General features: G+C 30.2%; 1 protein-coding gene across 3 annotated transcripts in view; it reads right to left on the bottom strand.

The window, feature by feature from the left end:
• Positions 1-24,607, bottom strand: part of LOC136089214 (uncharacterized) — a 145,486-nt gene that overhangs the window by 83,073 nt on the left and 37,806 nt on the right. For all 3 annotated transcript variants that reach the window (XM_065814966.1, XM_065814964.1, XM_065814965.1), the window contains exon 5: positions 20,322-20,457. In XM_065814966.1, coding sequence (XP_065671038.1) covers positions 20,368-20,457 — 90 coding nt within the window. In that variant the 3' untranslated portion in view covers positions 20,322-20,367. The remainder of the gene's footprint in view (positions 1-20,321; positions 20,458-24,607) is intronic.

The raw sequence follows: 24,607 nt of genomic DNA, 5'->3' as shown, positions 1-24,607 counted from the left end.
AATGAACAGAAAAAATTATCTGATGAAATTCGAAAGAATAGTTTTAAGGGATTTAAATGCAGACAAAGAAAAAGATTGAAGCTGAATTAGTTAAAGTAATAAACAATCAAGCTGAACTGAATTGAAGTAGCAAATGTTAGATTATACAGCTGAATTATTATATTTTAATTTATATTCTTCCTTGATTGTTAGGTTTTTGTTTCTCATTTTATATATCTTGTTAACATTATTGAGATTTTATCTTCAGAAAAAAAGAAAAAAAAAAAAAAAAAAAAAATATATATATATATATATATATATATATATATACATATATATATATATTTATATTTGTTTCTTGCTTATATTTATATATATATATATTTGTTTCTTGCAACTTGTTTCTCCGCGCAGCGGCCTTGTTCGTCAAGGTTCGTGTTTCGGAGTTATAGAGTTGAGAGAGGGTTATAACCACTATTAAGTAGCCTCCTCATCTGTAGTGGCCTTCTCGGCCTTGAGGAGGTGAATAACAAAAAAAATATATATATATATATATATACTAGCTGGAGTTACCCGGCATTGCCTGGGCCAATATTTAAACTGGCGCACCTGATATCTGTACACAAAAATGGGCCCAAAAATGGGCCCAAAAAATGGCCCTCCTGACCCCGGGGTCAGGGAGGCCCATTTTAGGGCCCCCCTGACCCCGGGGGTCGGGGTACGGGGTCAAAACCCAGCTAAGAACCTTCTCCCCCTAGAGGACCACCCCCATGCCAAATTTCATCGAGATCGGTCCGGCGGTTTGAATTTCTATAGAGAACAAACAAACAAACACACACACATTGCCCTTTATATATTTAGAAGAATATTGGATTGTCCGATAAGTTCTTGCCGTTTTTTATAAATTAAAAAATTTGCAATTGAAATGAAATTTTTTAGTATAATGTTTTGTGTTATTTGAAAGAGAATTTTTCGCTCTACGAGAAAGTCTATTTGGTTTTTTTGTTTTGATTCATTTTTGTTAATTTTCAGAGCATTTAAATGAAGTGTCAAGTCAACAAAAACGAGCAATTTCAACACCACCTTCTTTTTGCGTTTAACCGAGGTGCCAAAGCCACGGAAGCTGCTAGAGATTTGTGTCGTATACGGAAAGGGTGCCATAGCTGAAAGAACTGCTCAATATTGTTTGCAAAGTTCAAAAGTGGCAATTTTGACCTCAAGGATGCATCTTGTTCGGGGCGACCAAGTGAGTTTGATGAAGAGCGTTTGAATCAACTTCTGCACGAAGACGCCCGTCAAACAACCACAGAATTGGCAGAGCTTATAGGATCCAATAAATCAACAGTAGCAGAACATCTCCACTCAACGGGAAAGATTCAAAAACTCGGAGCTTGGGTGCCGCACATATTGAGCAAAAACAATAAAAATCAACAATCCACCATTGCTGCCAGTTTGCTTGCTTGTCATCTCTCAACTCATGGACATAAGCAAAGATTTCTTTATCACATTGTCACTGGTGACAAAAAATGGTGTCTCTACATCAACATGAAGCAGCACAAAGAATGGTTAAGCCTGAAACAACAACCGACCCCGCGTGCGAAGCAAGTTCTTCATCCACGGAAGACAATGCTGTGTGTATGGTGGGACTGGGAAGGCATTATCTACTGGGTTTTGCTTAATCGCAACCAAGCAGTCAATGCGGAACTTTATGTTCTACAGATGCAACAATTAAACAACGCCATCCAGCAAAAATGACCTGATAGGCAATATGGTATTCTTCTGCAACAAGACAATGCCCGTCCCCACATTGCCATTATGACCAAGGAGGCGATTCAAACGCTTGGTTGGGAAGTGCTGCCACATCCTCCATACTCTCCAGACTTAGCACCATCGGATTTCCACCTCTTACGATCTCTTTCAAGTGCTTTGCAAGGCGTTTTGTTCAATAATGACGTCGAATTGCGGGCGTGGTTAGAAGAATTTTTCAAATCGAGGCCGGGCAATTTCTACTGAAGAGGAACCAAAAAACTTGTTGAACGTTGGGAGCAAGTTGTAACAAACAACAGAGAATATATTACTGATTAAATTGTTGTTATTTTATGTTAAAAAATAAAGTTATATCAAATTTAGAAAAACGGCAAGAACTTATCGGACAACCCAATACATTAGGGTTATGACGTTTTTTCAAATAAAATAGCATAAAATGAACTATTATTTGCATATCTTTTGAAAAAAAGTTTACCCCAACATTGAAAAATCGATTTTATGTCAAAATTGATTTTCCAATGGCGAGGTGAACTTTTTTTAATAGATATGCAAATAATAGTTCCATTCGTGTTTTTTAGGTAAAAGTTCATCAAACTACAACACAGGAGTATGGGTTGAAAAAAAGTCATAACCCTAATATATATACATACAATACAAGGTACATCTTTAAGTTAATAAAGTCATTTAAAATTTAAATATTTTTTTATTAAAAAAATAATTAAAACTTTGTATTGATGAACAAAGTAAAATGTTCTCTTATTTTAGCGGTGTAAGTTTTTAGAAACATTATCATCAGGTAAAGGAAAGTGTCTAATTTTTGAGAAACAAATTTTATATAATATGAACACTTCAGTAAACAAATATTTCTCAAAAAAATATAGTTTTAATTGCGGTAAGTGTGGCCTATCATGATATACGATATGTTTATGTTTTGAAAAGTTACCCTTTTAATTTTTTGCTTCGAAAAGAAAGATATTCGGCCGTATCATTATTGTAGGCCATGGATACCCCTGGCACTCTTCTTTTCCCAAACACCATTAAACACAAAATCGACCAATGCTCACAAGCATTTGAAAAAAAAACAACCTTTAATAACATTTCATCTTAGAAAGCCTGTCATGCCTAGACTATACAAGTTAAGAACAGTACTTTTGTTTCACCAGTATGTTGGACCTATCTTGCACAAATTAGAAAGCAGAGAAACTAATTGCAATAATGAAATAATTGCAAATAATTAAATATGTCAATTTGTGCTCCTAGTACGTTTGTGCTTTTAGTGTGCTTTGTTGAGGCCACATTAGGAGCACCTTGTATGACATCGGGTTTAATACATAGGCTGAGGAAGCTAAATATAGTCAAGTTCTCTAATAAATTAAAACATGATTCACGCACCTAAAACTGTTATACATAAAAAACTATACCTACAACCGAATTTTTTCTATCTATCTTTATATTTACTTGTGGTCTTGAAGTAACTTTTGATCAAACTTGAACATCACATCTCAGTGTTGATGCCTGTTATTCTTTGGATCTTGCATTAGCCACTATGTGATGTGAATATGTATAAGCTATATTACTATGGCAAGATCATATGGGTCTAAGCCTACCATATACTTTTGCATCAATTAGTCATGAAATTAGGTTTGAATTCTCTTGTCATTTAAAGAAAGCAATCGGTTAGGTCAACAAGGGCTATTTCTCGCAACATATCAAAGAAGCACTCTTTTTCATTTTTGGTATTTTCATTAAAAATTAATTCAATATAGTTGGTATGTCTAAATTGAAGATTGGCAACACACTTACGGATTAAAAAGAAAAAAAGAAGTTAAATGCATTATTAATTTTAAAAAGAAGTATAAACACATTTATAAATATAATAAAATAAAAGTTGGAAAATACACTTTAAAAAAAACAAAATAAAAAATTTGGTAAAAATAATTAAAAAATAATCAAAAAAAAATGCAATATATTATAATAATATTGGGTTAATTTATCACTATAGATCAGGAGATTTATAATCAAATAAAAAAAAAAAAAAAAGATCCATGGAAAATCCATTGGAGATTTAGATGACCACTTCATGAAAGTTGCATCCATTGAAGAGTCGGATGACTACTACATAAAAGTAGCAAGCTACTGCTGTATTATTAGGAGTTAACAGTAAACAAAAGAGTAGTTAGTTCTTGTGTTTTATCTTTTAATATAACATTGTTCATATAATATATATACACTTTATACTTTTGTATCTTTGTTTTTTTGTGGTATTTGTTACATTTTTGTTTGTGTTGTTAGACTATAGATAAGTTATTAGAGATTTGGTAATTAAAAATTCAAAGAGGTTTTTACTTTAATTGATCAATTGCAAAAAGAATTAAAATTACCTTGTTTAACTATCTTGACTGCTTATAATTGATACAAGGAAGAGTGAACATCGACAGAATGCCCGGAATATATATACTTTGATGGTATATATATACCTTATAGGGTATATATATATACCTTAAGGGTTTGATGAAACTTAATAAACCTACTTGACGAATTTCTAACTGTACTAAAATTTTTGGTGCAAATGGTTTTTTGATTGGATTTAAATTTTTTTAAATTAACTGTTTTTAATATAAGTTTCAGTAATTTTTTTAAATTTGAAAAAACTTGAATTAAGCTCTTTTATACATTTTACTCATGTCTGAAATGGATGATGATCAAAATTAGTTATATTTTTTTGGACAGTTTCAGATGTTTAAATTAAGTCCATAAATCAATACAAAAATTATTTTCATATGCATATTAATATTTTTTTCATTCAATTTCTTATTTTATATTAAGTATAATTGGTTAATCAAATAAAACTTACTTCTAATCTTTTTATCTTTTTTATTATTTATATTTAATATTATTTTATTCTTAATTATTATTGTTTTAAACCTTTGCAATAACATTATAAAAAAAAATTAATGATACATTTATAAAAACGACAAGAGTCATTGAAATATAAATAAAATTAAAAAAAAAAACTTGGCGAGGATAAACTACAAACATTAGTTAATGAATTGAAAATTGAATCTAGAGCTAAACCTGGTTTATCTGCTTTAATGAATAGATATTGAAAAGAAGGTGAAAGAAATATTATATAAATCAGATAAAAAACAAACACAATAACAATAAGCTAATGTACCACTAAATCTTTTAACAACAATAATAAAAATAACAGTATATATATATATATTTTTTTTATTTTTTTTTTTACTTATTACTGCTCTGTTTATTATGAACATTGAGCACCCTATATGTAAAATAAACTGACTTGACTTTATTTATACATATTGCAGTGTATTTATATATATACACTGCAGGCCAAAAGTTTCCGGACATTTGATATTTTTATTTTAAAAAGCTAAAATCTATCCTGTATCATTAAATTAATCAATAATATTAATTTATAATACTCAAACTTACTAATTTTAAGTGTTTATGTAAGTTTGAGGTCAGTAATACCAAGCATAAGTTTGTTTTTTCAATTGTTTTTTAATTTTAACTTGATATATAATTTTTTTTTAATTTTAACTTGATATATAGTGTTACATTACTCTTAAGAGTTTGGTCTTGTTAAAGTTATTTATTTGTTGAAACATTAAGTAAATATTTATAATATAATGATAGCCAACTAAAATGATTAAGAATATTTAGTTTTGTTTAGTTTTCATTTGGTATTAATGGCGGTTGCATTTAAAAATCTTGAAAAAAATTTTAAAATTTTATAATTCGACTATTTAATTAAAAATATGGGTAAAAAACCTTCTTTAACGGTTGCAAAACAATCTGAAATAATTACATTACATAAAGAAAGTTGTTCAGTTTGTAAAATTTGCAAAAAATTAAAAGTTGCTAGAAGTACTGTACAAGATACCATCAAACGATGGAAAGAAACAGGCATTTTTGAAGACAAAAAAAGATCTGGTAGACCACGGAAGACAACAAAAGCAGAAGATAATAGTATAATATTGAAGAGTAAAAGAAGTCGTTGACTTACGGCCCCGGAAATAACTTCAGGCTTTAAGGCTATAACAGAAATATAATATACAGAAATAACCTCAGGCTATAACAGTCAATTCAAAATCTATTTCATTAACCACTATGAAACGATGTCTTAAACAAGCAGGACTTTCTGGCCGTATAGCGGTCAGGATACCGTTGCTAGGATTGGAAATAAAAATAAAAGGTTACAATGCGCTATAGACCACCAAAATTGGACAGAAGAAGACTGGAGAAAAGTATTATGGACCAACGAGTCCAAATTTGAACTGTTTGGGCAAAGACACAGAATTTACATCAGAAGAACAACAGAAGAAAAAATGATCCCAGAGTGTTTAGTGCCAACAATCAAGCATGGGTAGGTCAGTTAAGGTATATGAATGTTTTTCTTCAGCTGGTGTAGGTGACCTAGTTAAAATTGAGGGTATAATGAAAAAAGAACGATATAAAACAATTCTAGAAAACAATGCTATACCTTCTGGCTTAAGAACTATTGGTCGTGGTTTTGTTATTATGCAGGACAATGACCCTAAACAAACCTTAAAATTTTGTAAGAACTATATAAAAGCACAAGAAAATAAATGGTGTCCTCAAAAACAATGACCTGGGCGGCCCAAAAACCAAATTTAAACCCAATAGAGATACTTTAGGAAGAATTGGACAGAAAGGTCAGACAAAAATTCCAAATATCTAAAGAGCACCTGTGGCAGAAGTTAGAAGAATCCTGGTTATTAATTACAGCCAAAATAATAAACAAATTAATAAATAGGATGCCACAGATTGCAAAAAAAGTGATAAAAACAAGTGGCTTATTTTTTGACAAAAAGACAGTTTAATAATAATAGTGATATTAGTATTTTTGTGATTTTATATTTTGTCCTTTTTTTTTCTTAAATAGTAACTATATATACCTTTTAGAAAATAAATATGATATTTAAATTTTTTTGAAATAATTATGTGAGTTTTAATAAAAAATATGAACAAAATCCAAATGTCCGGAAACTTTTAACTTGCAGTTTGTATATATATATATATATATATATATATATTTATATATATATATATATATATATATATATATATATATATATATATATATATATATATATATATATATATATATATATATACATATATATATATATATATATATATATATATATATATATATGTATATGTATATATATATATATATATATATATATATATGTATATGTATATGTATATATATATATATATATATATGTATAGGTATATATATATATACGTATATATATATATACGTATATATATATATACGTATATATATATATATATATATATATATATATATATATATATATATATACATATATATATATATATATATATATATATATATAAATTGTGTCAGTGTATTCTACAAATACAGTGCCTAATGTTCTTAAGAAACAGAGCAATAATAAATTAGAAAAACACTTATCTAACTTTTATCTTCAACATTATGTTTCTCCATCAGTAAGTTTATCAGGAAACCTTCCTGCTGAACCTACTGATCGAGAAACATGATGTTGAAGATTAAAATTAGAATAGAGTTTTTATAATTTTTATATAAATTTATACATACATATATATATATATATATATATATATATATATATATATATATATATATATATATAAATATATATATAAAGGTATATATATAGATATATATATATACATATATACATGTATATAAAGATATATATATATATACATATTAAGATATATATATACATATGAATATATTTATATACATATATATATATATATATATATATATATATATATATATATATATATATATATATATATATATATATATATATATATATATATATATATATATATATATATATATATATATAAAGATATATATATAAAGATATATATATTTAAAAAGTTATATATATATATATTTAAACATATATTATATTGAAATAGAATGCTGCCAGCGGCTTCAGTACATACATCAACTGACAAACAGCCTGACTCGCAGCCGAGTGCTGCAACATTGATTAAGTGTTTAGCATGAAGCAGCAAACATTTCATTCAATATTCTTGGTTTCTTTTCTCTTTTTCTAAAAAGTCCGTATCAATTAAGATAATCAAAAAATGTGAGATAACCCTCACACAAATATGCTATAGTAGATAGATATAAAGATATATATATTCAAATATAAATATATATATCTATATATGTATCTATATATATATATGTGTGTGTGTGTGTGTGTGTGTGTGTGTGTGTGTGTGTGTGTGTGTGTGTGTGTGTGTGTGTGTGTGTGTGTGTGTGTGTATTATATCCATGTTGTGTATGTATGTTATTTATATATATATATTTTTATATATAAAAGTGTGTATGTGTATTTATATATAAATATATATAAAGTTAAATTTATATAGACAATACATATATATATACACATAAATATGTATTTTGTATATATGAATATATATATATAAATTTTTAGGCATATATATATACATATGTGTATATATAAATATATATATATAAAATATACATATATATATATATATATATATATATTTATATATCTATACATCTATATATCTATATATATATATATATATATATATATATATATATATATATATATATATATATATATATTTATATATATAACTATTTATATATATACATTCTATTTATGTTATTATAACTTAAATTGTATTTCCTGCAAATAATCTTGACTTATTTAAACAGTTGGTAGCATTTACCAATCGAAAGTTATGGAAGCCCAGTAAGAATTTGGCTATTTGTACTAAACATTTTAAAGAAAAAAAGGCAAAAGAGTAATATTAGATTTAAATAATAAACCAACTATTTATTGCTTAACTGAAAAAATACCACCATTAGTATATTTAACTACATCAAAATTTAGAATGCCACCGTCTTTTTATCATCCTTTAAATAATCAGGATGAATCCAAAATAGATAAAACTCATTAAATTTATTATAATTAAATTTTAACCTTCAAAGGTATCGGCTTAAAACATAAAATGGCAAACAGATTTTTTTCAAGTTAGAAAATAATCAACACTTGGGTATTTTTGAAGTTTTTAGTATTTTGAAGAAGCAATTGTAGTTGATGAATGTGTGCATTTTTAATTCTTTTCTAAATTATCTTATGATCCATTGCCTCAATGATTTCAAAATATTGGCTGTGCATTGGGAAAAAAAAGTGTTTTGGAGGATTTTTCAGCTGATGCAAAAAATCACATCGAAGAAAATAGTTTCTTAAATGATTTAATAACTGAACTCAATGAAATAAAATACAAAAAACCAGTTGATCAGCCAAGGTTTTCATCAAATCTTTTAAGATATTCCCTTATTCTTCCATATACATCGGCGCAGGCCTATAAAATCTTATTAGAACAGTTTCCTCTACCATCATTTTGTCTTTTAAAAAAATTTAAAAAAGGTGGGGTAATACCATTAAATTCTATGAATAGTTTATTAAACCAAGATAAAATTCAGTCAGATCAGGTTTTCCTGCTACTGGTAACATGTAACCCAGTACAATCTGCTTCATGTCCTGCTGCCTTGTAGGATACGCCTTTTTAGGCAAAGGCTAGAAGATGCCAACTCCTATTTAAAACACCCCCTGCCTTGGGGCTCTTGGTTGAGTAAAGGCTAGAGATGGTGTCTCGATAAAAATACTCATCTTGGGCAGATGTTAAATGCACCCAGCTACTGTCTTGAAGAAGGCCTCCTAGGCAAAGACTTAAGGGGTAAACAGATTCTATCTGTTGACCAGCCTCGCACCCCTTCTTCATCTATTAGGCTGGCGCAGATGTATATAATTACATTGTTTCCAGTTTAGGATGTTGAATGCTGGATCTTCTTGACTCAATGCATGCGTTTTACTTGTGTCTCTGTTTTTATGACTAGGCAACTCATTCTATTATCTCCTAATAAGGGTAGAGCTCTAAAACTCAGTTTTATGGTTCTGAGGCCGGCTGGTAGTCAGGTTTCCCGAACTCTGTGGTAGCTCTCAGAGAGGCTGATTCCATCAACAGCTGAAAAATATCAAAGTATTTAACAGTGCCATGTTGCGCATGGATGGTGTCCCTGTTTGTGCTTTTGGTGTGCATTGCGGAGGCCACATTTGGAGCCCTTTGTTACGGCTTAGGGTTTGCTAGTAGTAATGAGGCAATTGCTTGGGCTATTAAACAGTGTTCTGAGTACTATCTATGCTTTGAGTCAAGTTCTTCAATCTAATTTAAAATGAATAAAGTACCAAAAACTATAAAACACAAAAAACCATCATCATCACCAAGTTCTCTAAACCTATCATTAACTAATATTCGTGGTCTTCGAAGTAACTTTTCTTCTGTTGAGTCTTATCTCTTGCAAAGTTCACCAGACCTACTTGCTCTTTGTGAGACTAATTTGAGTTCGGCTGTCTCATCTTGTGATCTTAGTGTTGATGGTTATCTTCCTCTAATTCGCAAAGACTCCAATAGTCACATGCTTGGCCTGGGCATTTACATTCGTAAGAATTCACCCATTTGTCTTGAAACTAGGTTTGAATCCACAGACAATTCTTTTATGTGCTTTCGTTTAGCACCACTTCACTCTATTGCCTTTCTCTTTGTTCTACATCGCTCTCCTTCATCTCAAGACTACACACTTTTTGACGTTATTTCTGATCATATTGACCAAGCCCTCTCTCTTTATCCATCAGCTAATATAGTTGTTATTGGTGACTTTAATGCTCACCACTCTGAATGGCTTGGCTCAAGTGTCAGTGATTCGGCAGGCATTAAAGCCCACAACTTTTGCCTTTCTCAATCCCTAACTCAAATAGTCAACTTTCCAACTCGCTTTCCAGACAACCCGAATCATTTACCTTCTCTACTCGACTTATGTCTTGTTTCTGATCCTAGTCAGTGCTCAGTTTCTCCACATTCACCCTTAGGTTCTTCTGATCACAGTTTGATCTCTCTAAAACTAATATCTCGTTCTTCTTCATCACCTGAATCCCCCTATTATCGTACCTCTTACAACTACAGTAAAGCTGACTGGGATTCTTTCCGTGATTTTCTTCGTGATGGCCCTTGGGTAGAAATCTTTCGTCTTCCTGTCGACAATTGTGCTTCTTACATAACTTCGTGGATTCAGGCTGGCATGGAATCTTTTATTCCCTCTCGACGATTCCAGGTCAAGCCTCACTCTCCTCCATGGTTTTCTTCACACTGTGCTGCTGCGATTGCCAATCGAAACCGTTACTTCCATACTTATCAGCAAAACAATTCTCCATAAAACAGACGTCTGTTTATTACTGCTCAAAACAATTGTAAAAAAGGTTTTGTCTTACGCCATAACCCGCTATTCTCAGTTCATGAAATCTTGTATCTCATCTCAAAAATTAGGCTTTCGTGACTTCTGGAGAATCTTTAATAATATCAATAATAAGGACAAATCTATAATTCCAACCCTCTTGTATGGTTCAGACTTTGTCACCTCACCTAAAGACAAAGCCGAATTGTTTGCTAAAAACTTTTCATCAATATCATCTCTTGATTTCACTAGTTGCGTTCTACCTGATATTGCCAACAAACAGGTTGATCCGTTGCTTGAGATTCATATCACTCCAGCATCTGTATCTAAAGTGATTTCCTGCCTAGAATCCTCTACAGCTTCTGGCCCGGACAACATACCTGTTATTGTCTTGCAGAAGTGTTCTCCGGAGCTGTCGTCTATACTCTCAAAACTATTCAACAAGTGCTTATCAGAGTCTTGCTTTCCAGCCTGCTGGAAAGCGGCATCTGTTATCCCTATCTTCAAAAATTCTGGAGAGCGATCTGATTCGTCTAACTACCATCCCATAAGTCTTCTTCCTATCATAAGCAAGGTTTTTGAATCTTTAATTAACAAACACTTAATTTCTCATCTTAACTCTAATAACTTACTTTCTGACCATCAATATGGATTTCGATCTTCTCGTTCTACAGCTGATTTGCTGACAGTAATAACTGACAGGTTTTATCGTGCATTAGATAAAGGTGGAGAGGTTAAGGCCATCGCTCTTGATATTTCAAAAGCTTTTGATAAAGTTTGGCATGCTGGTCTTCTCCATAAGCTTTCTTTTTATGGTGTATCCGGCAACATCTTTAAGATCATTGAATCCTTCCTTTCCAATCGTAGCATAAAAGTTGTCCTCGATGGACAACACTCTTCTTCTTATTCTGTAACTTCAGGGGTTCCTCAAGGTTCTATCCTTGGCCCTTTACTCTTTTTAATTTACATTAACGATCTTCCAGATATTGTCACATCTAAGGTGGTATTGTTTGCTGATGATACTACCATTTACTCTTGTCATGATAAGAAACCAACACCTTCTGATTACTTGGAGGGGGCATTTGAGCTTGGAAAGGATCTCACTTCTGCTACAGCATGGGGCTCACAGTAGCTGGTGAACTTTAATTCAGATATAACTCAATTTTTTTCAGCCAATCGTTATCGCAAAAATTTAGATCTTCCTATATTTATGAACGGTGATGTACTCGATGAGTCATCTACTCTTTATCTTCTAGGATTAACTCTTACTTCCAATCTTTCTTGGAAACCATTTATCAAATCAGTTGCAAAATTAGCATCTGCTAAGGCTGCATCTCTTTATCGAGCTCGTCACTTTCTTACTTCGGATTCTATTCTCTATCTCTATAAATCTCAAATCCGGCCTTGTATGGAATACTGTTGCCATATTTGGGGCGGATCTTCTAATGATGCCCTTTCTCTTTTAGACAAGGTGCAAAAACGCATTGTAAACATTGTTGGACCTGCTCTAGCAGCCAACCTCCAACCATTATCACATCGTCATAATGTTGCTTCTCTTTCTCTTTTCTACAAATACTTTAACGGGCGCTGCTCTAAAGAGCTAGCGTCTTTTGTGCCATCTACTATAATTCATTCTCGTGTTACTCGTCATTCAATTAAGTGTCATCCTTTTTCTGTGACTGTTCCTAAGTGCTCCAAAAACGATTATTCGTCTAGTTTTTTTCCTCGAACATCAGCTCTTTGGAATTCGCTTCCTTCATCTTGTTTTCCTGATTCATATAATTTGCAATCTTTTAAGTCGTCCGTCAATCGTTTTCTTGCTCTACAATCTTCATCTTTTCTCTTTCAGTAACTTTCAACTTTAATTAGTGGCTGCTTGCAGCCTTGTTGGAAGCGAAGATGTTTAAAAAAAAAAAAAAAAAAATTGATAAAGATGATGGATGAAAAATATTTGCAGAAAGAAGTGCAATATCAAGGTGGTTGAACGATAGGAGTAGACAGTAAGGGAAATTTATATAAAGGCGTAATGAATTTTATGATTGCTAGTTATAAAAAAAAGTTTAATTTTGTTATAAAAGCTATACCAAAAGTAAACATTGAGGTTAAATTGAGGGTTTGCTGACCATGTTGATGAGTGCATTACATCTCTACAAGAGAATGGTTTTCATGTTTGTGGTGTAACTTCTGATGATCAGTCTACTTATGTTTCTGCTTTTTTACATTTGTTGCAAAAATATAAAAATACCAACCATGTTAGTAGTATTACTCATTCTACAAAAAAAGATAGTATTAAATATTTATTTGTTGACGCTCCCTATCTTCTCAAAAATATACAAAACAATTTGAATTCTAAACGTTTTATGTTCCTTGCTTTTTGTTTTGATCATTTTCATGATGTTATTGATGTACATGCTTGTAAAATATCATGGAAGTTACTTCATGATGTGTATGATAAAGACCAATTACTTCAGTCAAATTTCAAATAAGGTTTCAAATTATCTTATAAATCACTTTATCCAGAAGATAATGAACAAAGTATACCACTTGTTCTTGCAACATTGATCCTACAACTTCTGCAGCTATTGAAAGTTATTTTCCAGATAAGACTGATGCCTCAAGCTTTTTAAAGTTAATAAATATATGTTGGACAATAAGTAACAGTAACCAAATTTATAACAACAATTTTAGTATCAGAAATGCAAACAACAATTTTTGTATTGGAAATATGGGTGACATGAAACCTTATCTTTAAATTCCTATTATTGGGGTTCAGAAGGGATCGTGACAAATTCAATAAGAGAACTCAATAGCTGAAATGGCTAGCCAATATTTCGGAAAGAAACGCACATTGGTGGTACTCTTTGATTTACATTTTAACTCCAATAGGTATCTCAACTTACAACCCTACATACGGAATGATGATAACGATGACAACTGCAATGATATACCTTTCTAAACTTTATAGTCAACACTAGTTCTTGCATACAATAAAATATATACTATACTTGCTTGCGGTGTTTTACTCTAGAAAGACTATACTTAGACAGTTGTAGACAGCTGTACAATATAAAGTAATTTGTGTACCTACTTCTTCTACGTAAGCTTTAGTTTTTTACTGGACATCTGTCCAAATTTTGATAATCTGATACCAAACTTAATCTTACTAGATAATTCTTCCTTACTTCTCTCAGGCTATTACGGTTCAAAGTGTTCCAACCAGTACACAAACCCTCTTTGTGTATGAAATTATACAAAAAAATATTCTTGTTACTCTTTTAGGGGAGCTGCAGTTCCACTGAGCAACGACCTCTTCCTACACTAATCCTACGGCATTAAAGCTTTCTGACTATTTGTTACCTTTTTGATCTATTTATTGATTTACATATACTATTATTACTATTATGTGTCCTGTCTTTGTCGCACTACTTAACTTCTAGTTTCTTCCTTTCTTTATATTTTTTTTAGACCTACTACTTTAGTTAGATTACTGGTGCACTACTTAACTTCTAGTTTCTTCCTTTCTAGATATTTTATTTAGACCTACTACTTTAGTTAGATTACTGGTGCACACTTGCTACAGGATGCACTAGTCTATGTTAGACAGTTTTCAACTTACTGTGGTCTTTATTACAAATACGATTAGGCGCAAACTAAATATTAATCAAATTGGGAACTTTCCAAGCAACCAATCATATGGTAATAAGTTCTGATTGGAGAATGAACAATTCCATAGAAAATCCATGGAGAATTAAGGGCAACGATAATCACTAGTTGGATTACCGTAGCAACATTATAACATTTCACCAAAACTCAAAACTGATTAGATCTCGATACTTAGCAAGACATTATTTCACTCGATTATCTCCATTTAATGCTTATATTAAATTTTCTTTTTATTTTATCCTCATTCATTCTAATCCCCTGAGGGACCTAATTATGTTATAAAACTTTATAATAAAGTCTATCAACGTCTTCGCGCCACTTCTGATAGTAGAACATGTTGGGTTTTGATCACACATTGTTATATATATTTATGTGCGCATTGACATAAAAGTGTATCTACTAACATATTTTGATAGAGTCTTAAAATTTTCCGCCTAATATCAACTTTGCTATCACTGCTCCATACAACCAACGTGTTTTTGTTTTTTCTGCACTACCTAAGTATTCGTACCCTACAAGCCGATTGATCTAGACACAGATGGTGAGTCCAATTATTACTGTTTTTCTTTTTTTTTTCTTATTCTCATGATATATACTATATGGATGCTGGTTTTCCATTCATTATGGTTGTTTATAAATACCAGCATACATAGGAAAGCTCTTATGTATGGACACGCATATATATATTTGTAAATTTAGCGTGATTATAGATATATGCGTATACTAATTCTAGATATGCCTGTAACATATTTAGAATCACAATACCCATACAATACACCCTCACAAATTTGCCATGCCACTAATATCGGAGGACACCAGTGTTATATAAAATTAGGGATATGGTAAGGAATTGGCTTTTCTAGTAGTGAGGTCATAACTATCGCAATAGGACTAGCATGACATAAATCATGGGTAGTAGTAATAAAAACGATGATATGCCTTTGACGATTGGTGTTATGTTTATGATACTATTGCTGCCTGAAACATCATCTGTGACACATCCATGGTTCTGAGGAGGGCATCACAGGTAATACCACTACTTAATTATGATTGAACTCTTAAACACCAGAGCCCTGACTCTCACAAATCACATCTCACTTGTGTATTTATAATAAATTTACTATTTTACGATAATTGTTTTTTCATTTTAAGATATATGTTTTATAATTGTATATGTATTTAATCATTCAAACTAACTTTATAGCTTACATGCGTGCAAGGTTTACACTAATTTTTCGCTTCTTCTACCATCTTACATAATATAATGTTATTTTGATATATATATTCTAAAAGTTTATCCTCACCGCCAAGTTGTATAGCTCAAACGGTTAGCAATATGCCTTCGCACCGACATAGTTTTCACAGTACGGGGTTCAAGACCCACCTCCGACCAAGATTTTTTCTCTTTTTCCTCTTATTTTATATAAAACGGCAAATTTCTAGGGATTTGACTTCTTAACGCAAAATAACGATTTCAAAAGTTATATTTATAAGTTAGAGTTGTAGCGAGATAATAACAGAGAGGTCTTAAATAAAACGACAAATTCCAATAGGCTAGATTTCTAAACCCAGGATTATAATGTCAAGAGGGGCGGGGCTTGAATAAAACAACAAATTCCTATTGGTTAGACTTTTTAACGCAAAATCACAATGTCAATACTGAAATCTTTCAGGCTAGATCACAATGGAATAACTATAAACATAACGACAAATTCCAATTAGGTAGATTTAACCCAAAATCATGGTGTTAAAAATACTAATGATAATTTTGAGGCAAGGGTACCAAGAAGAAGTCTTAAATAAAAACGACAAATTCTATTGGGCTAGATTCCCTAACCCAAGATTAGACTTTTTAACACAAAATCACAATGTCAGCAGTTAAATTTCTCAGGCAAGTTTGCTATGGAATAATTATGAACAAAACAACAAATTCCAGTTGGCTAAATTCCTTTACCCAAGATCATGATGTCAAGAGGGGCGATTCTTGAATAGAAGAACAAATTCCTACTAGTTCGACCTTTTTAACGCAAAATCACAATGTGAAAAGTTAAATCTTTCAGGCTAGATCGCAATAGAATAACTATAAACAATACGACAAACTCCAATAGGCTAGATTTCTTAACTCAGGATGATGATGTCAAGCGGGGTGGTGTTTGAATAAAACGACAAATTCCTACTGGTTAGACTTTTTTAACGCAAAATCATAATGTCAAAAGTTAAATCTTTCAGGCTAGATTGCAATGGAATAACTAGAAACAAAACGACAAATTCCAATTGGGTTGATTTCTTAACCCAAATTCATGGTGTTATAACTAAAAATGATAATTTTGAGGTAAGGTTACCGAGGAGAAGTCTTAAATAAAAACGACAAATTCCGGTGGGCTAGATTCCTTAACCTAAGATCATGATGTCAAGAGGGGCGTTACTGGAAGAGAACGACAAATTCCTATTGGTTAGACATTTTAACGCAAAATCACAATGTTAAAAACTAAGTCTCTCAGGCTAGATTGCAATAGAATAATGGTGAACAAAACAACAAATTCCTATTGGCTAGATTTCATAACCCATTCATCATGATATGAAAGTGAAATCTCACAAGAGATATTTCTACGGAGAAGTCTAAAATAAAGCAACAAATTCCTATTGGTTAGATTTCACAACATAGAATCATGATATTAAGAGTGGAACCTCTTAGGTGAGATGACTATGAAGAAGTCATAAATAGAACGACAAATTCTTATTGGCTAAATATCTTCTCCAGCATCATAATATCAGAAGTGACACATTGGTTTTCAATATTTCCACTTATAATAATTAGTTATACACATACCTAAACACTTTTTCAATGGCTACATTTCTTTAGGAATCGAACAACAGTATCAACAACAGCATCGACAACAATAGAATGTATTATACCAACGAGAAGAGGAGATCAATTATGCCATTCTCCATGAAAAGCCTATTTATGTCAAACTGGCATGCTGCATTGAACAACAGATACAAACATCTACTGAACAAAGAGAATCTCAGGTTGAGAAAACAACTTAGGGATAGAGCAATAATCAACTTGTCTCAACAAACACTGTCCAATACAGAAACCAACACCATCTACATGGGATTACAATTCATTATCATGCCGCAATCCACTCCTCAGGAAGAATATATCATCCAAATAGAGAAATTCAAGAGGAGGATCAACTGTAAACTTTTCTTCGCAAAAATCAGGGGACACTGACAAAATGAATGTTGAATTGAGGGAACCAAACCCTTTCAGAACCCCCCCCCCCCCACAATCAGAAAATCGGGAGATCAATTGGTATGCCAGTATCTGTCCATAGATGAGACCAGGTTTCTGGTGTCTTGGATGGTTTGATATAAAATATAGAAGGTTCATGGTGTCCGTTGGCTTCCTGTATAGTTTAGTATGTAATATTCCCCTTTGGGAATATTACATACTAAACTTTACAGGACCCTTTGAGATGGTTAGATCCAGGAAGTCGATTGTGCAAGGTGAATGTTTACAAGTGAATTTTATGCTGTTGTGTAGACCATTCATAAAGATTTGAACATTTTCCAATTCTTCTGCCGTGCCATTGAAAATGAAAAAGATATCATCAATGAATCTTTTATAGATTGGGATCTTGCCCGAGTAGTTGTTCATAATATCTGCGTCTAAAATTCCCATGAAAAGGTTGGCATATGAGGGGCTATTCTCAAACCCGTGGCTGTACCATATCTCTGGTGAAAGTATTGTTCGCCAAACTGGAAGGTGCTATTTTCCAGGATGGTACGTATCATGAGGGTGAAGTAGGCTGTGGGTGGAAGGGTGGTAGATCGGTTGGGAACTCATGGTTGGGATTTTGTTGGAGATAGTATCTCACTGCTTCAATACCATCTTCATGCGGAATATTAGTGTACAGTGAGGTGACATCCGCTGTGACCATTAGATAATCCTTCGTAGACATATGTTGTTGTTTAAGCAGTTGTATTAGGTGAGTGCTGTCTCTTAGATAAGCTGGTAGTGTTGTAGCTAAACTCTGTAAGTATTTAGATGTATATTTTGAGAGTTTATCAGTTGGGCCACCACACCCTTTTTATAAAATATAAAACTATATATAAAAATGTTATTAAACATAATTACAAAAAATATAAATAAAAAAACTGCAATATATAAAAAACTAATACAACAATAATGGGTCAATATTCCTACAAGCTTTTTTTTTAAGCAACACGTTTTTTGCATCAATTTGCAAACTTTGTTTGGAACTCTTTACGACAAGGTATCTAATTTTTGCTTTAGGCTATATATAGATCTTATTTGTAACTTGACTAATTTTTTGTCCATCTAAGCCCAAATAGCAACAATTTGATTCAAGTCTGGTGAACTTGAATCCAATTATTGCTAAAGAAAACAAAGTAGTTTTGACAAAGTAGCCAAAACTACTTTGTTTTCTTTCTCCATGTTTTTACTGTACAAGCTGTGTGGGTAGGCTCAAAATCTTGTTGAAATTGTACCCATTCGTTTTGATCAATTTGATAAAAACATTTCATCTTTAAAGTTATTTTCATCACTAAAAATTACTTGCTTCCAATTCTCCATAGACCACTCTCTTCTCTCCTTACTCCACCTTAATCTTGTAAGCTAATCTCTGGCCATAAGCATAGGTTTTCTAACAGCTGCATAAACACCAATTTTTTTCCATAGTAAAATGTTTCTAACTTTATAAAAAGAAATATGGTGTTCATTGATTTTCATTGAACGTGTTGGTAAGTTCACGATAGCTTCACCTCTGATTGGCTATAACTTGATAAAATTTATGACTATTTTTGTGCTATGTAGCTTTTTTTAACTTTCCTGATCCTGCATAATGTTGGATGCCACCTGTTATTTTAAATGTTTTTAGAGAATAACTGACGCATATATCCTCGCTTGCTTTATATATATATATATATATATATATATATATATATATATATATATATATATATATATATATATATATATATATATATATATATATATATATATATATAAGTATATGTATATATATATATATATATACATATATGTATATATATATATATATACATATATATATATATATATATATATATATATATATATTATTTTATATATATATATATATATATATATATATATATATATATATATATATATATATATATATATATATATATATATATATATATATATATATAAAGCAAGCGAGGATATATATATAAATATATATATATATATATTTGTATAAATGTATAAATATATACATAAATATATTTATATATATATTTATTTATACATGTATATTCATTTATTTATATATATATATATATATATATACATATATATTTATATATATATATATATTTATTTGTATACATATATTTATTTATATATATATATATATTTATATATATATATACATATATATACATATATATATATATATATATATATATATATATATATATATATATATATATATATATATATATATATATATATATATAAATATATAAACTATTAAATAACTCATGTTAAAATTTTAAAAAAGCAACAAAAAGAAACATAACAATAATCAAAAAATATTAAATATAATTAACTCACTCTCAACAGGTTCACAATATATGGAACTGATTTCTGTTGGAATTTCCAATGGAAGAAATTGCTATTCAAAAAAAAAAAATAACATATATATATATATGCATATACATATATATATATATATATATATATATATATATATATATATATATATATATATATATATATACATATATTCATATATATATATATATACATATATACATATATATATTTATATATATATATATATACAAATATATATATATATATATATATATATATATATATATATATATATATATATATATATATCTATATATATATATATAGTTGTATAGATTGTTGCATTTGGGAGTACGGAAGGAAAAAAATGATTCTTATGCCAACAAATACGTCACTTTTAGTTACTTTTGACTTTTGTCCAATATTTGCGTGTTGTCAGAAAGTTAAAACCATTAATTTAATTACAAATAAATCGTTTTTTAAAAAAACCGCAAAAATGCAAATTTAATTGACCAGAATGTTTTTAAAAACATTCTGAATGGTTTTAATAATATAAACAATGTTTTTATTTTTATTTTTTTAATAAAATGTTTTTATTTTTATTTTTTTTAAGTAAAATATTTTTATTTTTATTTATTTTTACTATAAATCATGCTTTATATCTTTATATTTTTTTACTTTAAATCATGATTTATAGTAAAAAGCCTGACTTGAAACGGAGCGCTGCTACATTGACTATCTTATAGCCTGACTTGCAAGGGAGTGCTGCTATATCGACTGAGGGTTTGGTTAGGGCAGGCAGTCTATAAAGTAATAAAAAAAAAAATTCCGGTCTTGCATTTTAATTTTTACTTTGAGTCAACAAAATACGGAAAAACTTTCTGACAACCAGTTAGGGGTTATATATATATATACAGGGGCGGACTTAAACCCCGTCAAGTGCTGCAAGTGACGGGGTAAAAAAATAAAAATAAAAATAAGTATTATGACATCTAACGCCCGCCTAATATTCATTGCCGATCTATATATTTTTGTTAGAAAATATAATTAGAAAAAGTTTATAGTGAAAACTATGTTTTGCGGATGTTTGAAAAAGCGTTTTATAAAAATTGCTAATGTAAACTATACTTTGCAGGATATGAGAAAACTATTTTATAAAACTTGCTAATGTAAACTCTACTTTGCAGGATATGAGAAAATTGGATAAGTTCATTGGTTTACGCTATTAAAAGTAACAATCTGATTCGTTTAAAAAAAAAACATGTTTAGTGTAAACTATCCTTTGCAGCATTTGTAGCAGTAATTTGATTGGTTGCAAAGATCGATAAACAACTCAAAAGAGTTCAAGGAACTCAAAGAACTCCGTTCTATAAACAAAGTATTTCCTTAAATTTTTAACGTTTAAGCATGGCTTACAACTTGATTGATGATGTACTTAAAAGATTTAAAACCGATAATCTTGTCGATTTAAATACATTTTATGAAACTTTATTGGATACATTTGTTTACAACAATAACAAAAGGGTTAGTAACGAAGTTCTTTTAAGTCGATATATTGATGGCACAATAAGAAGAAATATATGTGCCGAAGTTTGTATCCCTTCTTACTTAAAAGACAATAAAATGCATTGTATGCATGTCAAAATCATTAGTTGGTTTGTCTGAATTCTTGACCATTGATTTGATTTATGAATTTGTTCAAAAAGCAAAGATTTTTTACTCAATTTTAAATTTATTGATAAAAGAAGTTTAGCTCTTAAAAACATGAAGTAAATATATTTTTTTTTTTCTTAAGGTCAGAAGCATCTGGAAGTTGTATGTACAGCTCTGCATCATTATTTTTTGTTGCTGACAATACACTGATGAATGTGTTAAGAGTTTTAACGTCCCTTGAAATTTATATACATGCTGATTATTACTGTAAGCATCCTTTATTTTCAAAAATATTTTCTGATTATAGTTCTCATTTTATTAATCTCAAAAATTTGTTGTGTATGTCAGTATCTCATTCTGCATTAGATTCTGGCTTCGAAAATAATAATATTATTAAAGCTGAAGCAATTGCAAACTGTGAGAGTACAGAAAAATGGGCTGGTTTTTTATGTTTGTTAGGTTTATCATCAGTTCTTTCTTGTAATATTGTTTCCTGTTACCCAGATTTCGGTGTTGAAAAGTATAAAATATTTTTTAACCAAGAGATCTCACCACGTACTCCCATTAAATGTTGTTCTCCATTTTACATTTTGTTTTGTTATGATGGGAATTTTCAGTCCGGTACATTTCAGCATAATCACTATGTCCCACTAATTTGTATTCCTAAAAAGCGTAAACTTTCCAGGAAATCAGAAACAATAATTTCGAAAAAGTTGCTGCCAGTCTTGTCACCTAATAAATTTCTAGATACAAAACAGACCACCATTGATCAAGTTGCTACAATTGTACCCAGCACAGTAGCCAAAAATCCAAATAAAAAGCCCTACTCTATCCTTACATTCTTTCATAGAACAAACCCAGACTTAGAAACTACTAGTGCAGTCTTACAAAATACATCTTGTATTCTAAAATCAAATAGATTTTCTTCTCAATTAGCAATGTCTTCTTCTCAATTGACAACATCTTCTCAATCATTAACATTAAGTAAAGATGTTTCTTCTCACTCAAAGATATCTAAGGACAGTGTTCTATTAAAATCTTTTTTTACAAAATCTTCAAGCATCAGGAAAGTACCTAATTTTTATAATAATAATATTGAATGCCCTTCGAACATTATTTTACCACCTAAAGAAATAATAAATGCTCTCCAGTCTTTTAAGCAAAATGATGTTGCTTTCTTTAGACAAAAGGTTGAATTTTTAACTGACCATGAAATTTTTTTATTAACTAAAAATTTGTTTATTCCTAATGAAGATTACATTTTCCCAAAAGATTCTGGTCGTCAGTTTAGATATCTTTGGTTGAAAGAGTTTTCTTGGCTGAGATATTCTAAAAGTACTGATGGTGCATTTTGTTTATCTTGTGTATTATTTGGCAATAAATTCAAACTAAGATCACGTAAGTTAACACATTTGTATTTGGAGCCTTTCAATAAATGGTCTGATGCTATTAGATCATTTTCAAATCATGAGTCAACTAAAAATGGTTTACATGCATTTACTATGCCTGTTTTTAATATTTTTTTGAGTCATTCCTCAGGCATAAGTCAACCAATAAATGTCATCATTGATACTAATGTAAAAGAAAAAATAATAAAAAATCGCCAAATACTTCGTCCTATTGTTGATGCTATAATTTTTTGCGGTCAAACCAATACACCTTTGAGAGGCCACAGAGATGATTCACAATATCTTCCAGAGGCTGGAGAATATTCGAAATGTGGAACTGGTTGTTTTAATAAACTTTTAAATTTTGCTGTACGCAATGGAAATGATGTTTTAGGCTCTCATCTTAATAACTGTTCAAAGAATGCCTCCTACATTTCGAAGACTTCACAAAATGAAATTATTAAATGCTGTGGTGAAGAAATTAGTGAATCTATACTATCTGAAGTTCGCAAAAATGTTTTTTTTTCAATAATTGCAGATGAAGCCTGTGACTCATCTACTAAAGAGCAAATGTCATTAGTTTTACGATTTGTTGATAGTGATTTCAATATCAGAGAAGACTTTATTCAATTTATTCATTGTAATGAAGGAGTTAAAGGAAAAGATTTGCTTAATGTTCTTTTAAATTGTGTAAGCAACTTAAATCTAGATATAAAAAACTGTAGGGGTCAGGGATATGATGGAGCCAGTTCTGTCTCTGGGTATATAAATGGTCTTTCTGCTCAGGTTCTCAATAAAAATTCAAAGGCTTTGTATACACATTGTCATAACCATCGACTGAACTTATCAGTTTGTGAATCGTGTAATGTCCTATTAGTTGCAGAGGTTTTTAATAAAGTTCGCGAACTTTCTTATTTTTTTAATTATTCAGAAAATAGACAAAAGATTTTAGAAGCTAGCATTTTAGAGCATGAACCTCAAACGCATAAAAAAAAATTAATTTGATTTTACTTTACCTGTTACTCGGTTGCTGCAATCAAAAACTATTGATATCTTAGACGGTTTGCATCTTATTACAGCTCTTAAAAATACAATAATTTCCAATACTGGGAAAGTTTCTCTGGGACTATTCCTGACAATATATCTTTAACTCTTAAATCGATATCATTTCCTGGATTTGAAAACATT

Source organism: Hydra vulgaris, chromosome 13 (assembly GCF_038396675.1).
Source record: "Hydra vulgaris chromosome 13, alternate assembly HydraT2T_AEP".
Taxonomy (NCBI): domain Eukaryota; kingdom Metazoa; phylum Cnidaria; class Hydrozoa; order Anthoathecata; family Hydridae; genus Hydra; species Hydra vulgaris.
Note: the sequence above shows the minus strand (reverse complement) of the source record. Positions and strands in the feature narration are given on the sequence as shown.